Raw genomic sequence first — 12641 nt, 5'->3', positions numbered from 1 at the left:
TCAATTCCAATGTGGCAGTAGCTTCCAGGGCAAACATTTCTCACCAAAACCTGTGCTTTTTTTCCCAACAAACTTTCTATACGAAGTGGAACATCTAGACCTTCCTCATTTAGTATTAATAGCAGCTTCTCCGCACATTTCCTAGAAGGAGCTGTTTCGATGTACCACTTCCTCAATTTGTCCCGCAACGTCAATTTCGGAATAGCACAATCCTCCGAATTCTCCACAAAATCTTCATGGTCTTCTAGAATTTCACATTCACCATTTTCTTGCTCATTTTGTACACTTCTGTTTATATAGATTGTGGCTTGTTTTTTAACAAGTCTTTTATAATGTCTTTTACTTATATTTTGTCTTTTACTCATATTTTATATTTTTTTTTATTTGTAATCACTTTAAATACCTTATTCGCACAATAACTCCAACAATATTTTTCGCACAATGCACAATTTCAAGCAACACGTGTGTTTTTCACAAAAGAAACTAATGAAATGAGAAGCAAAGCAAACATCAAAAAATGTGTATCTATTGACATCAAAGTCTAACGGTAAAAAACTGTTGACGCGATCGTTGACAATGTTGCCACAAATACACTACAGATAAAGTCTACAACGTTTACATACTCCCGCAATAAAGGGAAGTTGTTGACATTTTATCTAGTACCATTTTTGCTATAAAATAGGTGGTGACATAGAGATACATGGTTCTCTGCTTGACTACAGGGTAGATATGTGTTTTCTAAGGACCCTGAAAGGCAAATCCGTTGATTTTCTCAAGGTAAATACATGGCTTTTTCAAAAGTCCTCGGCGTAAAAAAAAATATTTTTCAAGGATTTTGTGAAGAAAATAAATTGGATTGAAAAGATGCGTTAACTTTTAAAGATTTTCCTTAAATATGGTGGTTTAAGAAAAATCATGTTTGAAAATTATTGAAAATGTAAAATAAAGTTCACAAAATTCCCTCGGGTTACCCCAAATTATTTTACCATTAAGGAGACGTATACATTCCGGCAGCAATTATACGACCTGATGTTCTCTTAAAGTCGCCCTAATTCCAGGCCTATAATTATTTCTTTACTTCGTCGCAATTAAAACCCACCATCCTTAAAATATCAAAATAAATAGTCGCAATTTTCTTTAAATGTTCTCAATCATATAATTTTATTCAAATTCCATAACATTCCGATTTCTTCCTTCATTTATACTTCCAAACCAGTTTTCTCAGCAATCCATGGCAACACAGAAGTCACCCGCGAATAAACACCTGGATAATTGGGACGAGCACAGCCATAACCCCAGGAGACAACACCAACCAAAGTGTCCTTATGGAACAAAGGACCACCCGAATCACCCTGACAGGCATCTTTGCCGCCCTCGGTGAAGCCAGCACACAGCATACGTTCGGTAATATCACCAAATCCACGATAGGCCAAAGCACATTCATCCTGATTGACGGTGGGTACATTTGTGGCTCTCAACACATGATTCGATTCCGAGGAATTTTGGGTATTACCCCAACCAGAGACGGTTACCAAGGTACCATCTGGCAACTCCGCATCCCGACTCGGCAGCTTGGCAAATTCCACTTCAAAGGGCAGAGAAAACAGCTCATAATCCTCCAATTCCAATATGGAGAAATCATAATCGATGTTCATGGGATTGTATTTCTTGTGCTGATGTATTCTCAAAGGTTTCAGCAGGATGCCATCCTTGGCGGAATATGAAGAGCCAAGGCGTACTTTAAATCCAGGATTCACGGCAGAGTGGCCGGCCGTGCAATGGGCGGCAGTGAGGACAAAACGTTTGGCAATCAAGGACCCTCCACAGAAATGGAAACTTCCCTGCAACGAGACCTGGAAGGGTACATCCTGAATGTCCACCTCATGACCGCCCACAATGCGACCATCCAAACGAGGCAAAGGCAAATAGGCCGATGATGCCCAACCGGCCAGCAGGCATAGGCCCAAAATGTTCAGCCACAGGTGTTGCGTTTCCATACTCGTCCAAGGTGTGCGTAAAACTGTTTGGATTCCAGTGAGAATCTTTGGTTTTTATACTCTCACTTTCCATGAAAATCGAATGGTCCCATACTCTTAACAAATTACAGTTAAGGATTTGCTATCGCTTGCGATTACCCAGCTGAAGGTTAACAGATTTGTGTTAGTGGATCAAGTGGCTTGGATTTTTTTGTTTCATTCACCTGCGATTGCCCAGTGTGCCACTTAATTGTTACCAACCTGTTGAGCATGGTTTCTTGGTCATTTCCAAGATAGTGTAAATATGATTTATGATCACTTCAGACCACCATTACAATGCACTCGTCGGTGGTAGTAGAACAATGGTCTAGGGGGTTTTCCTTTTGGAGAGCGCAATAAATCTGGTGTCCCGTGATTGCATATCAAATGTTTGTTGGTCTTATTCATTGAAAGGGTAGGGACGGGGATCTAGAGGGGTTAATTTATAACCCAGTCTAGTCATGTAAATCGCAAGGGACCAAAGAGATTGCCAAGATTTTAGCTGTAGCTGTAAAATATTGGATGCGATTAGGGGGCCATGACCAAAACAAAGAATAAATAGATTTTTATAAAAAAAATACGAATTTCATGAGACGTTGAAGACGTGGATTTTTGAAAAAAAAAATCGAGTACCAAAAACGCGGATTTTCGATACATGTATATATCGGATGTCAACTTGGTGTTTTATGAATCTTATGAATATTCAATATTTGTGAGTGAGGCAGCAGAGGAAGTGGACCGATATATTCCATCTTCACACCAGACCTTGGGTTGTTAAAAATATTGTGATGTGTGAAATTTGAAGAGGATCGAATCCTTATTTCGAATATTATGATCGTTTTGGGTATTCAAAACGTTCAACCTTTGTGGGGGAGGTACCAGAAGAAATGGTCCGATCTCTACCATCTTTATAACAGATCTTGTGTTGATGGAAATATTGAGATGTGCCAAATCTGAATACAATAGGATATTAACTTCGTGTTTTATGAGCTTCATGAATATTTAAAATTTTGAATCTTTGTGACGGAGGTACCAGAAGGAATGACCCGATCTCTACCATCTTCACACCAGACCTTGGGTTAATAAAAATATAGTAATGTGTGTAATTTCAGGACAATCGGACTCTTACATCACATTTTATAAGAGTTGTAATTATTCTAAATTTTGACCCTTTGTGGGGGAGGTACCAGAAGGAATGGTTCGATCTCTTTACCATCTTTATAACAGATCTTGTGTTAGTGGAAATATTGAGATGTGCCAAATCTATATAACTTCGTGTTTTATGAACTTCATAAGTATTCAGAATTTTGACCCTTTGTGGGGGAAGTACCAGAAGGAGTGGACCGATATATTCCATCTTCACACCAGACATTGGCTTAATAAAAATATAGTAATGTGTGTAATTAGAAGAACATTGGACTCTTACATCCCATTTTATAAGAGTTGTAATTGTTCAAAATTTTGGCCTTTTGTGGGTGAGGTACCAACATTGTCCATTTTCGCCTAGCACTGATGCAAATATTAGGATTTGCATAGTTAGAGCAAAATCCCATAACCTTTTCTCTTTCTGAGCAGTCAAATATTTTTCTTTGAAAATTTCAAACTTTTTTGTGGGAGGTACCAGAAGGGGTGGACCGATATTGCCCATCTCCGAACTCGATGTAAATTTAACAATAATATTACAATGTACCAAGTTTGCATCAAATCGGATACTCCCTTTGAGAGTTATAATACGCACCAGCCAACCAGGCAGACGGACGTTGCTAGATCGACTCCAAATGACCTAAATCGGATTTGGTCCAAAAAGACCCAGGGTCTAAAACCGTTCTTTCGATGAGGCACGTTTTGGTCGTATCAATTAATATATACCCCACCTAGCCATATGGCTGAGGGTGTTAAAATAAGGAAAGACACAGCAGGAGCCAAGTTGGTCTGGATTTAGACTAGGTATATCATAAATTGCAAATTTGTTCCATTTTTTGAAGGAACTCTTAAACGTGGAATTCGAAAAAATATATTTTTTCAAAGTTTTACGTTTTTTCAAAGTTCTAAAAAAATGATTTTTTTCTAAAACTAAAATATTTTTTTAAAGTTTTAAAAATATAGATTCTTAAGGATTAAAAAAATTTGAATTTTTTAAAAAGTCCTTTTTAAGGACTTTTTGAAAATTGTAATGTTTTTTGGAGGACTAAAACAATTTGGTTCAAGGACTTACAAAAAAGTGTAATATATTTTGAAGGAATAAAAAATTGCGCATGGCTGAGAATATAAAAATAATATTTTAGTCTTAGTTTAGTATTAGAACCTTTTAAGTCCGAACGACTGGTAATAGAGGAAATTTCAGAAGACTGGTCCAAGTTGCCAATATTTCATGGACTTGGATATCTTCCAGATAATTATATCTGTTAGCAATTAATGTGCTTCTTAACAATTCATTTCTATCTTGAAGGCCTGGAGGGCGTATGAGTATCAACAACGAGTATACGCCCTGTTGTACTTCAAAGGCAAAGTTAAAAAAAAAACTTGTGGCGTCCATTTATTCAACGGTTTGAAATATTGTCCGTAAAATTTTGCCAATTCATATTCGAAATATTTTGGGGAAAAATGTATGCATTTTCTGATCTTCTGCTTCGATCCTAAATTATATCCCCATCCTGACCATATTCAGGAAATACCCCCCTTGTTTATTGGACAAAATCACAGAAAAAAAAACAAAATCTCCAAAAAATATTAAAAAAAGTTCGGTATTGGTGTGAACGAAACTTCTTTTTAATTACTATACCTCTCATGGCGTATACGTTATGACGTTAATTATACGTGCAGGTGAACCTCTATCTAAAAAATCACACATTTTCTCTCCATACAATTTCGAAACTCTCATGAGTGCATTAAACAATTTTTTTTATTAAATCAATCACATTTTCATTACAGTTTCCACACACAAAAATTTTGCAAATATTTTCAAAATTAATTGTGGACCACCTTAATTAACCTCCAAACCAGTTTTCTCAGCAATCCAGGGCAAAACAGACGAGACGCGGGCATACACTCCCGGATAATCGGGTAGGGCACAACCCACACCCCATGACACAACACCGTACAAAGTATTGTCACGGAACAAGGGACCACCGGAATCACCCTGACACGAATCTTTTCCTCCCTCTGTAAAGCCAGCACACATCATCTGCTCGCTCAACGATGGGAAGATTTGGGCACAAGCATTACGATTGACAGTGGGAACTTCAACGGCCCGCAACACTGCATTCGATTCCAAGGGATTTTTGGTACCACCCCAACCGGAAATGGTGGCCAAAGTGCCATCAGGTAAATCTTCATTGGCCCTCGGCAATTTGGCATAGGTAATCTTAAAAGGCAAAGCATTCTCATCATAGTCTTCCAATTCCAAAATCGAGAAATCATAGTCAATAAAGGAGAAATTGTACTTTTCATGTTGATGAATGCGCAGGACGCGTAGCAGCAGACCGCCCTTTTCGGAATACGTAGAACCAATGCGCACACTAAACAGGGGGGCAGTGGGTGAGTTGCCATCCGTACAATGGGCAGCAGTGAGCACAAAACGTTTGGCAATCAAGGAACCTCCACAGAAATGATTGTACGACTGCAGGGAAACTTGGAAGGGTACATCCCTAATGTCCACTTCATAGCCGCCGACTATGCGACCATCCAGGGGAAGATGGGCCGCCGATGCCAATGTCACCAAAAGGCCAATGGCCAGAGAATTAATCCACAATTTTTGATGTCCCATAGTAATCCACGGGCCAAGGTTAGAGTATAACTGTACTCGAATCGCCTCGAAGGCATGGCTTTTTATAGCACCAACATCAAATTGACCAATGTTTTTTTTTTTTTTTTTTTGATTAGCTTTAAATATTGCAATAAATTAGCTAAAGGATTTGCACGTTATCTTTAGTCGATTTGCAAGCGTTAGATATTTGTTTGTTTCGTTCGCCTTGAAAAAGATAGTCTTTATCCCCCACACCCCCTTGTTATCAACCAAACGTTGAAGTGGAAGTTTTTTTTGGTTTTTTAAGGAAACCCCAAATGTGATTTATTTTTAATTTATGGAAAAAAGTTAAAGAACTTTCCGAAAATAAACAAAAATAAATAAATAAGTATTTTTAACTTCCCTCAGTAGCAGAGGCGTATACGAGATATCCACAATTATACGACCAGATATACTTCTTTGGGAAATAAATAAATCATGGAATAGATAAGAATTTGTTTATGTAAATAAACTCCATCGACAGTCTACTAAGTATGGGAGACCTCTTGAAAGGCTACTGGGTGTGGAAGAACTTTAGGGGGTATTTTTTTATTTATTTTTAATTTAAAGGAAAAATTTATGGAACTTTGCAAAAATAATTTAAAAAAAATATATTTTTTTACTTCCCTGAATAGCGGTGTCGCATAAGAGATATCAGCAGTAATACGACCTGGTGTACTTCTTTGGTAAAATCTATAAATCTTGAAAGAAAGAGGAATTTGTTTATGTATACAAAATTAATTGGACGTCTATCCACCTCTTGAAAGCTAGCTTGGTGTATAGGAATATATATTTTAATTTAGGAAATTTGTAAAAAACTTAAATTAATTAAATTTTTCACTTCTCCGGCGGCGTTGGCGTATGAGGGATAGCAATAGTTATACGACCTGATGTTATTCTTTGGAAAATCAAAAAACCTTGGAACAGTTAAGAATTTCTTTTTTGAATTCAAGATTTATGGAATGTCTACTTAGTATGGAAGACGTCTACAAAGTTTGCTGGCTGGATATGAGAACTTGAGCGGGGCTATAGTGTTTAGACGACTTTTTGAAAGTCTTCTGAGTATAAATGAACTCCAGATAATTTTTAATAATTTCTGGAAATTTACAAAAATTATAAAAATATTATTTTTAAGTTCCCTTAGTTACGGAAGCGTATGCTTTATGTCAATAGTCATACGACCTGGTGTACTTTCAGGGAAAACTAGCAAATCTTATGCATATAAGACCTTCATATGGCCCTCAGCATATAGGTGACCTCTGGCAGATCGCCTGAGGGAAGTCCAGGAAATATTCTCCGGTAGCGTTGGCGTATGAGAGATATCAGTAGCTATACAACCTGATGTTCTTCTTTGGGAAATCAAAAAATTTGGGAGCAAATAAGATATTTTTTATGTATTCAAGATTTATGGAATATCTACTCCAGGTGGCCCTCTGCGTATGGAAGACCTCCTTAGGAACTCCAGAAAATCTATGAATATCTACGTCTGGAAGACCTCTAGAAGGCCGTCTTTGCCTAAAAGACTTATGGAAGGTCTTTTGAGTATAGTATAAAAATCGTCTGTTCTAGAAGACCTCCAGATAGCCATCTGCGTCTGAAAGACCTCCTTAACCTCTGAAGACCTACACATGGACCTCTAGATGGTCGTCTTTGCCATAAAAGACTCATAGAAGGTTTTTTGAGTATGAAGAAACTCCTGACAATCTTCTGTCCTAGAAGATATCCAGATAGTCCTCTGCGTATGGAAGGCCTCTAGAAGGTCGTCTGTAACTTAAAGACCTGTAGACGGTCTTTTGAGTATAAATGGGACTCAAAAAAAAAACTTTTTGTGCATAGAATACCTCCAGATGACCGTTTGTATTTGAAAGACCTTTAGAAAATCGTCTGTGCCTAGTATAGAGGAAATCCAGAAAATCTTCTGTACATATAAGGCACCCAGATGGCCCTCTGCGCTTAAGGGAACTCTAGAAGGCCTAAAAGTCCTAAAGGTGGAATTCTGCGTGCTCCCAAGGGCTTCGAAGGACTTTTGAGTACAGAGAAACTCCTGAAAATCTTCTGTCTTCTGGAGGAATTAATCTACGTCTGGATGGCCTCTAGAAAGTCGTCTGTGACTTGAAGCTTTTTAGAGGTCTTTTGACTCAAACTTTTTGTGCATAGAAAACCTCCAGACGATCCTTTGCGTCTGAAAGACCTTTAGAAAAACGTCTGAGCCTAAAAGACCCATATAAGGTCATCTGAGTACAGAGGAACTCCAGAAAATCTTCTGCACACATAAAGCACCCAAATGGCCCTCTGCGCTTAAGGGAACTCTGAGTGCTCCCAAGGGCTTCGAAGAACTTTTGAGTACAGAAAAACTCCTGAAAATCTTCTGTCCTAGGAGGCATCTATCTACGTCTGGATGGGCTCTAGAAGGTCGTCTGTGACTTGAAGCTTTTTAGACGGTCTCAAAAGACTTCAAAAAAACTTTTTGTGCATAGAATACCTCCAGATGACCCTTTGCCTGTAGAGGTCTCACAATCGCCTATGCCAAGAAGACCCATATAAGGTCATCTGAAAATCTTCTTTACATAGAAGGCACCCAGATGGCCCTCGGCGCTTGAAAGAATTCTACACGGCCTAAGAGTCCTATAGGAGGCATTCTGCGTGCTCCAATAAGCCTTCGATGTACAGAAGACACCCAGGAAGTGTTAAAGGCCTCATAAAGATTTTCAGAGTATTGGAGACCCCTGAAAGATCTAGAGATCTTTTGAATTAGAAGACCTCAAGGATGTCTCAATCATTCCACCATCTTCCATTGACCCAAAACCATACTGTACCAAATTGAGTACCAAAAATACTTTTTGTGCATAGAATACCTCCAGATGACCCTTTGCGTCTGAAAGACCTCTAGAAAAACGTCTGTGTCTAGGTCTTCTGAGTATAGAGGAACTCCAGGAAATCTTCTGTACATAGAAGGCACCCAGATGGCCCTCTGTGCTTGAAGGAATTCTCGAAGGCCTAAAAGTCCTATTGAAGGCGTGCTCCAAAAAGGCTTCTATGTACAGAACACACCCAGGAAGTATTGAAGGCTTCGAAGTATTGGAGACCCCTGAAAGATCTAGTAGACCTATATGAGATCTTTTGAATTAGAAGACCTCTTGGATGTCATTCCACCATCTTCCATTGACCCAAAACCATATTGTACCAAATTGAGTACCAAAAATACTTTTTGTGCATAGAATACCTCCAGATGACCCTTTGCTTCTGAAAGACCTCTAGAAAATCGTCTGTGCCTAGGTCTTCTGAGTAAAAAGGAACTCCTGTACATAGAAGGCACCCAGATGGCCCTCTGCGCTTGAAGGAATTATAGAAGGCCTAAAACTCCTATAGGAGGCGTGCTCCAAAAAGCCTTCGCTGTACAGAAGACGTCCAGGAAGTATTGAAGGCTTCGGAGTATTGGAGAACCCTGGAAGATCTAGTAGACCTATATCAGACCCAACGCACAAAAAGTGATCGTAGTACGAAATTTTGATTTCCATCTCTAATCCTTGCCCAAATACCCACTAACGTACTTAACGTACTTTTTTTTGTAGGAAGCTCCAGAACCACGTCTTTATTTCAACCCTACCCACCCACAGTGACCCCAGCAACAACATTTCAATTTTCCATCTCCATCCGCACACGCAAAACCAAATTGTACCATATTTAGTACCATTTAGTACAGTTTTTACACTTGGTACATGTTTCTAAAACCATCTTCTTATATCAAGCCTACTTTCCAAATTTCCCAATTCTTATACAAAATGTCAAAATTTTAACTCATTGTCGTTACTGAATACAAAATGGTACTAAATTTAGTGATGATTTAGTACTTTTAGTACACTTATAGTTCGAATTTTCATAAAACTCGTTGGTTCATCTATTCCATACCCTATTAGAAGCCTTTATTCCAAATTTCAAAACTCTTGCTCTAACGGTTTGCATAATACCATCGAATTAATTTTTAGTACCTTTTTAGTGCATTTAGTGCTCCATAGTTCGAATTTTCAAAACCCCAGTCCTATCTCTCTTCTACACACTTCCAATTGACCCACATTCAAAATTTCAAGATTTTAGCTGTGGCCGTTTCACTTGGGAGTTGATAATTCAGTCTGCCAGTCAACCATTTATAACTCTACTCTTTTACACATAAATAGGTTAGCATACTTTTAGGAGTTTCACATTTAACCACAACAATTGCGCATAAGAGACCTTTAAACAGCTTTAGCAAATGTTTCACGCATAAATTAGTCATGAGATCCTCTCCCAACTAGAATCCCGCCTTCTTCTTCTTCTCACTGTAGTTTAGAAAATCTCCTTTTCAAGGGAAGTCCCTATTGAAATATTTCCTATCTTTTGAAAATATTGGAATCCAATATTTTTCATTCACACTTCCAGTAACGTTTCGATGCCACATAAATTTACCCCTTCATGACTAACCATTAACCAAATCAATGTCAAAAGAAAATTTCAAAATAAGCAACTGCCGAAATGTTTAATAGATTTGATTTTATGACCATCCGCCTAATCGGATTCTTATCGGCAACAGATAACAACGACTTTTCGACCGAATTTTGTTATTTTAGCCATAAAATATATACAACTGTGATAATATTTTATTTAAAGACATCCTAATACACGATAACAGATAAGAGAGAGAGAGAGAGGGGCGAGCATAAAAGCTAATCGAATATTTTTGGTCAATTCTAAATTTGTGGCGGGGTCAGCTGGCTGGCAGTTGCGTTTTGGTAGTGCACATCTAAGGAAGTAAAAATCTGGAAAAAAATGTGGAAATTCGCTTTGTTGTTGGTGTTTAGCCTAAGTGCCGCTGTTACTGCTACCGGGGGCCTTGAGTCCCGCATTGTGGGCGGTGTAGAGGAGTCAATTGCTGCCAGCCCCCACCTTGTGTCGTTGCGTTACAAAAAAAATCAATCATCTCCCTTTGAACATCGTTGTTCGGGCACCATCTATTCCGAGAGCATTGTACTGACCACAGCCACCTGTGTCATTGGTCTGGAGGCAAATCACATACACGTTTTAGCCGGTTCCACATATCGTACCGGCCAGGATAGCCCCTTGTATTTGGTGGAGAAATATCTTCTGCATCCGGACTATAACATTTGGTTTACCGACAACGATTTGGCTTTGGTGAAATTGGCCTTTGCCTTATCACCATTTCCCACCAAGGAAATTGCCTCAATCCCAGTGGCAGATACCCTACCACCGTCTGGTAATGTGGCCACAGTTTCTGGTTGGGGTACAACTGTTGCCGAGGCAAATGCCGAATATTCCGATAGCCTACAGATGGCTCAGGTTTCAGTGGTGGATCAGGCGGAATGTCGTCAGATTTATGGTGGAAATCGCATTACGGATGCCATGATGTGTGCCGGTGCTGGAGACACTGCCGATGCCTGCCATGGTGATGCCGGCGGTGCTTTGGTCTATCAGGGAGCGGCCGTTGGTTTGGTATCATGGGGACGTGATTGTGCAAATGCCGAGTATCCTGGTGTCTACACGAACTTGGTCCACTTCAAATCGTGGATTGAAAGTGAGGCAGGAAAATTGTAAAAATGTTTTTTTTTTCTAAAAAAATAAATTTTGAAAATAAGAACATTTTGGATTTTTTTTTGGAAGACGAAATTTTTTTATAAAAAGCAAGGTCCCAGAACATGGACAAAAAAGTACAGATTCAGGAACATTTTTTGGTTATTCATAAAATAATAACCAGGATATTCATCAACCCCCAGCTATAACCTTGAATTTTCGCATGTGGGTCAATTTTGGTGTGTAAGGCTGGGGTTTCGGAATTCGAACTATAAGTGTACCAAAAGGTACCAAAAATTTAATTTTTTTAAAAGGCTTTTTTTTTGTAAAGTATCCAGGAATATCGGAAGACCTATTGGTTCATTATAAAATAAAAACTAGGATGTTCATCAACCCCTTAGCCGTTTTGGTCTGTAATTCGAACTATTAGTGTACCAAAAAGTGAAAAAATCGGGTTAAACGGATAAAATTAGAATTTTGAAATTTGAAATGAGGGTCGCTAATGGGATTTAGATGGAAATTCAAAACATAAGTGTACTAAAAGTACTAAAAAACCCAAAATTTGGTACCATTTGGTAATTTGTGAACGGACAGAGCTAAAATATTGACATTTGGTATAAGAAATTTGGGAAGTGGTTGGTTTAGGAAATTTGTAATAAAAAAGTACCGAAATTACTAAATGGTACTGAATTTGGTACAATATGGGTTTGGGCAACGGGTGGAGTTGGATTTTTGAAGGGTAGGTGGGTGGTGGGAGGTGGATTTTCCAAACTAATGCATTTGATCAAAACCAAACCTATCAAAACATATATAAATAAAATATTCTCAAATTTTTGGCCATTAACAGCTAAAAAGTAATTGAACAAAACATTAGCATACTTTTAGGGTTTCCACACTGAATCACAACAAGTAATTCATCAAACTGTCAAAACGCCATTGATCAAATATTTGAATAGAGCATAATTAAAACTCTCTTGGTCTCTGCACTATTTCTTTTTTTCTCTATCGCTCTCCCTCTCTCTGTTTCTTTACGACCCCCTAACAAAGTGAGGCTTATCTCCCATTACTGGCCACCACTAATCTTTATAATCGGCCATAACATGTTTAGATTACCTGAATATAAAGTACATTTATAAGAAAAATAAAAACACACAGTTGTCGTACTTCTCAGCAATTTTAGTTTTATTTGAATTGTTTTTTTTTTCTCTCCGCATTTCCTTAACTCAATAGCCCGGCATTGCCCAAAGAACCCATCCAGATAACATTCCAAACCCTCAAAG

At 38.3% G+C, this 12641-nt stretch overlaps 3 protein-coding genes across 3 annotated transcripts; 1 reads left to right on the top strand and 2 right to left on the bottom strand.

Annotated features, from left to right (window-relative positions):
• Positions 1 to 1148: 1148 nt before the first annotated feature.
• LOC131802844 (trypsin 5G1-like) lies at positions 1149 to 2039 on the bottom strand. Its single transcript, XM_059123518.1, has one exon. It carries the CDS (start codon positions 1995 to 1997, stop codon positions 1200 to 1202), a length of 798 nt encoding a protein of 265 aa, XP_058979501.1. The 5' UTR covers positions 1998 to 2039; the 3' UTR covers positions 1149 to 1199.
• Positions 2040 to 4899: 2860 nt separating this feature from the next.
• On the bottom strand, positions 4900 to 5814 carry LOC101894361 (trypsin 3A1). Its single transcript, XM_005175080.4, has one exon. It carries the CDS (start codon positions 5779 to 5781, stop codon positions 4999 to 5001), a length of 783 nt encoding a protein of 260 aa, XP_005175137.2. The 5' UTR covers positions 5782 to 5814; the 3' UTR covers positions 4900 to 4998.
• Positions 5815 to 10531: 4717 nt separating this feature from the next.
• LOC131802846 (trypsin eta-like) lies at positions 10532 to 11428 on the top strand. Its single transcript, XM_059123521.1, has one exon. It carries the CDS (start codon positions 10603 to 10605, stop codon positions 11383 to 11385), a length of 783 nt encoding a protein of 260 aa, XP_058979504.1. The 5' UTR covers positions 10532 to 10602; the 3' UTR covers positions 11386 to 11428.
• The last annotated feature ends 1213 nt before the right edge of the window (positions 11429 to 12641 follow it).

Source organism: Musca domestica, unplaced genomic scaffold (assembly GCF_030504385.1).
Source record: "Musca domestica strain aabys unplaced genomic scaffold, Musca_domestica.polishedcontigs.V.1.1 25, whole genome shotgun sequence".
In the NCBI taxonomy this organism is placed as follows: Eukaryota; Metazoa; Arthropoda; class Insecta; order Diptera; family Muscidae; genus Musca; species Musca domestica.
The sequence above is the reverse complement of the archived record's forward strand: the minus strand, read 5'-3'. Positions and strand labels throughout refer to the sequence as shown.

Bases quoted from the DNA above. Each gene is read 5' to 3' on its own strand.
- LOC131802844 (XM_059123518.1), bottom strand. From the start codon at position 1,997: ATGGAAACGCAACACCTGTGGCTGAACATTTTGGGCCTATGCCTGCTG.
- LOC101894361 (XM_005175080.4), bottom strand. From the start codon at position 5,781: ATGGGACATCAAAAATTGTGGATTAATTCTCTGGCCATTGGCCTTTTG.
- LOC131802846 (XM_059123521.1), top strand. From the start codon at position 10,603: ATGTGGAAATTCGCTTTGTTGTTGGTGTTTAGCCTAAGTGCCGCTGTT.